General features: G+C 42.5%; 1 protein-coding gene across 1 annotated transcript; it reads right to left on the bottom strand.

Annotated features, from left to right (window-relative positions):
- Positions 1–1,969: 1,969 nt before the first annotated feature.
- On the bottom strand, positions 1,970–4,356 carry LOC129514467 (prostate tumor-overexpressed gene 1 protein-like). The gene is given in 3 exon segments (XM_055333040.1): positions 1,970–2,403; positions 2,406–2,882; positions 4,332–4,356. Coding segments are annotated over 3 exon segments (936 nt in total).
- Positions 4,357–4,683: the final 327 nt, after the last annotated feature.

Below are 4,683 nucleotides of genomic sequence, written 5' to 3' on the forward strand. Positions count from 1 at the left end.
AAGAGCCTAGAAAGAAAAATACAATGATCTGCAAATATTACTAGGTAGGAAGTATCTCTAAATAGTCATCAAAATTAATGAAATAACAAAAACATTTACAAACAAGGGATGAAACTCAAAAGTACATTCTTAAGAAGAATGATTAATTGAAAAGGTTTGGTAAGCCATATCAAAGAAGAAAGAGAAAAAGGATTCTCTCCTGACTTTCATAATACTCTGGGCCTACTGGAAGGGATCCCACTTCCCAGGCTAAACAATCTCTTCTTGCTCTCTACTTAATCTTCTCTCAAGAAATCTTCACAAACATATAACGTGATTCTTAAACCCACTTCAAATTAACACTCATTTTCAACACTGAATAAAATTTAAGAGAATAACAATAGTCATAAATTTGGTTTATTTTTAGAACCCAGGCCTATAAGTTTGTGGTGGGATATTGGGCCAATTTTTGACTAGCCAAAGCAGACAGTAATGTGGGTATTAAACCTTATGTGAACAGCTTAGATAGAAAGTCCGGAAGAGGACAGGACCTAAGAATGTGGGCTAGACATCTGAGGGGAAGCACGGCATTAGGTGGTTTTACCTCACTGAGGGCAAATATCCAGAGCTCAATTGTTGTTGCAGAGAGAGCTGTATTAATTTAAAATATTGATCCACAAGAGGATTTTAAAAAGATGATTAATGGTACTTCTGTTAGTTGCATATTTGGTGCTAGTCAGTGTATTCCCCTTCATAGTTTAGACTCCTATTCTACAGACCCCAGAAATTATGTGTTTTCTTCTGAAATGCCTTTTCTTTCTTCTTTTATTAAGATTATATTGTTATTTTTATATCATTTTATACCAGTTCCCTCCACGATAGCAAAGGCTTATGAATTGTCTCTCTCTCTTTTTCCTTCCTTCCCTCCTTCCTTCCCTCCTTCCCTCCTCCCTCCCTCCCTTCCCTCCTCCTTCCCTCCCTCTCTCTCCCTCTTTCTTTCTTTTAAAATTTTTCTCTCCCAATATTGAGAAACAAAAAGAGATCCATCTGACTTACGTTTTCATAGGCCTGGGAGGGGAAGTGATCAATACCATCAAATCTATGAGGTCAGGGAACAGAAGCGGTTAAAAAATAAAGGAAGGTGTCTGGAAAGTCCCTTGAGAGTGCTACATGTGGCAAAGGGCAGGTGCTTTGGAAGCACAAGAGCCAAACTGGAATCAAGCTTTTTTTTACTTTCTGTTTGACCTGGAGTAAATCTCTCCTCTCACTGCATTATCTTCATTTAAAAATATAGGAAGTGCAAATTTGCTTTGCTAGATTGTTTTGAGATAGGATCATATATGTGTAAAGTTTTTAGCATATAGTAGTCTCTCAAAGCACTATACAGCAAATTCCTTTATCTCTTGTGTTTTGTTCTTGCATCCTCAAACCTTCTTATTTTCTTCCTCCCTCCTTCCCTCCTTCTTTTTCTCCCTTCATTTTTTCCTTCTCTTTTCTCCCTCTCTTCTTTACCTATATTTGAATTCTCTGCTTTTCTTTTGGTAGTCTAATCAACTTCAATAATTTCTTCTGCAAAACAGTTGACTATCAGAATCCACATAATTTGCATAAAGTTTGAAAAATATTTTTGAGGCAGTTAAATTTTGTCAGTATTTATGTGTGTGTGTGTGTGTGTGTGTGTGTGTGTTGTGTTAGGTTGTATATATGTGATGAAACTGTAGGATGTAGAGCTCTTCAGGTCAAAGAGTCCAAACTTTACATTGTAGGATGAATAATTTCCAGGATCTAAGGTATAGTTTGGTGATTATAGTTAATAATTGCATATCTTATACTTGAAACTTGCTGAGATTTTTTTTTTTTTTTTTTTTTTTTTTTTAGCTTTTAAAAGACTTTATTGGGGAAACGTACAGGGGTGGGGACCGTGTGCAGAGACCTCTCCAGACGCTGTCCTCCATCTCGCTGGGCAGTAGTCATCCCCAGGGGCCCCTGCTCAGAAGCATCTGACCTGGGGGCAGGAGGAGAGTGGGAGGACCTGGACAGGGCCTCCCAGCACCCCATGGGCCCTCCAGTCCCAGCCTGGAAACCACAGCTTCATCACTTCCAGTTTTGGCGGGGGCCTCGTCTGTGACTCCTGGAGGGGCCCAGCCTGGGGGTGGCCACTACCCCCCCCCCATCCCACGCTGCTGCTGACACACCAGATGCCGTTGATGAAGTTGCTCTGGTCATGGGGGATGAGGCCGATGAAGATCTTCTTCTCCGACGAGTACAGGAGCATGAGCACGCGCACCTCGCACGATGCCTTGTAGGAAAAGTGCACGCAGCTGGCACAGCCATTGTCCATGATCCGGCACAGGCTCTTCAGCGTCTCCAGGTCCTTGGTGAAGTGGAACTGGACCAGGAGCGAGTTCCGAAACAGGGGTACCAGGTGGTCGGCAGCTGCTGTGGGATGAGCTGCATGTACAGCTTCCTTGGCCACTGCTCAGTCCTCAGGATCTCCCCTTGGTTCACGTAGACATGTGATGGCGGCCACCTCTTGGACCGACTGTTGGGCTCAGGCCTGGGCTCTTGCCACTCCATGACTCCACCCCACGCTAGGAACTGGTTGAGGATCTGCGCCGGGCCCGTGACACCACCAGGGCCCACTGCCTGTTTGCGCGTGGTGATGACCTGCGGGATGGCATTGAGGAAGCCGCTCTGGTCGTAGGGGATGAGGCCCATGAAGATCTTCTTCTTGGACGAGTACAGGAGCATGAGTACGCGCACCTCGCGGGGGGAGATGTGGGGAAGGAGCATACACCCCGCGAAGCCTTTGCCCATCACGCGGCAGAGCCCCTTGAGAGAGACGCAGTCTCCCCGACAAGGGGCCACTTGGAACTCCTTTGCACCCTCCCCCTTCCCTCCCTCTGCTCAGAAGTAGCTGGCATGGTAGAAACCTGTTTCCTCCTCTCCAAAGGAGAGAACCCTACACACACCGCAGATAGTTTGAGAAGATTAAATCTCATTTATTGTGTGCATAGCACTTTATACACAACAAATGTTAACTTCTCTCCCTTTCTTTGCTTTTTAGAAAGCTCTCATGTTCCCATCCCCAGAGTAGTGCTCTCTTCAGGGGGAATATCCTCTCATTCTTTAATATTCTTTCCATTTGCTCTGATCTGGCTTTTTTTTTTTTTGGCCAATACTATTTATATATGGTGACTCTTGGAAGTGAATATGACATATCTTCATTCATCAAATATATATTCTTTTCAACAAATATATATTTCAGCTTCTACTATGTGTCAAACAAAACCTGGGTGAGACAAATGGTGCTTCAAACTGAAGAGTTCACAAGAGGAAGCTTGCCTAAACATCTAGAACATTCACCCAGGTCGTGTTGATCACACTCTCCTGTGATAGACTCTGGGACCACAGGGGTGGCCTCTGCCCTCTGAGGCACAGTGGGCAGCTGGTAACATTCCATGTGGCTTCCAGGGACCTGCTGCTATAAGACCGTTAGTGCCACATCCCACCCTGGCGTGTCCATGGGCCCCGCAGGTTGTGTTTATCACACTCATGGTTGACTTGGCCAAATTTTAGGACACTGTACAACCACATTATGTCCCTTGACACCCATCCTCAAAGGCTAGTGAGATCTTTTTGGCTATGAGTGTGAAATTCCCTTCCTGCTTCAGGTATGTCTGATCCATGTAGAATGGGTACAGCACACATTGAATGAAAGATTCTGCCTGCTTGCTTGGTGATTGCTGGGAACAGAAATTAAAGGAATTGAAGATGCTGAAAAAAAATATGAAGCGTTCTCACCACACAAATGCACACATAGTTACAACATAGTAACTATGTGAAGTGATGGATGTGTTAATCAACTTGGTTGTGACAATCACACCAAAATGCATACAGATATGAAATCATCACATCATACAATCTAAATTATGTAATTTTTGTATGTTAATCGTACATCAATAAAGCTGGAAAAAATAAAGGTGTATTTCTATGTAAAAATGAACAAGAAAAAAAGTTTTAGGGTTCATTCAGTGTTTTGTTGTGTAAAAGATGTATTGCATCAACAGCCATTTGTTGTTGTTTCAATGTAGTATATTTGCTTGACTCCTTAGTTGCTTTCTTCTGAAAGTGAATTCTCAAAATTCTTAATTGGTAAAAAACATAGTTAACACCTACCTCATGAGATTTTTTAATCTAAATATTTGCTCATATTTTTCATTATTTGGCATAGTGTCTGGTAGTACAAGAAACTTAATATAGCTGGGGGCAAACAAATGCTCAGGAATGCTGTTACTAGCAGCATGTTATCAGAAGCTCCAGCTTTCATATATCTCCAGCCCACCACTTACTTGGCTGAACCATCAACACCACCATGCTTGAAAGCTTGAGAGTTACTGTCCTAACTGCTGAGGAATTTTTTTTCTCCTGACTCTGCTCTCTGTTCTCTGCTTTATTGTTCACTTCTGCATGTGGTTTTTGCTTAGTTTTTCCAGCCCTGATGTAGAACCATCTAATTTGCTTCTGGCTCTCACACTTTGGTTCTATCCTTACTTTTCAGACTGGGATGCTTCTTTAGACTTCTTGCCTTAAAATGAAATCCAAAAGTAATGACTATATGCTTTTCCCTTTTAATAGGGACAGGAAAAAGCCTGGGTAAGGGCTCAGATCACATAAATGCTGATGTGTTGAACATCTCAAATA

The sequence above is a fragment of the Nyctereutes procyonoides genome, unplaced genomic scaffold (genome assembly GCF_905146905.1).
Source record: "Nyctereutes procyonoides isolate TBG_1078 unplaced genomic scaffold, NYPRO_anot_genome, whole genome shotgun sequence".
Taxonomy (NCBI): domain Eukaryota; kingdom Metazoa; phylum Chordata; class Mammalia; order Carnivora; family Canidae; genus Nyctereutes; species Nyctereutes procyonoides.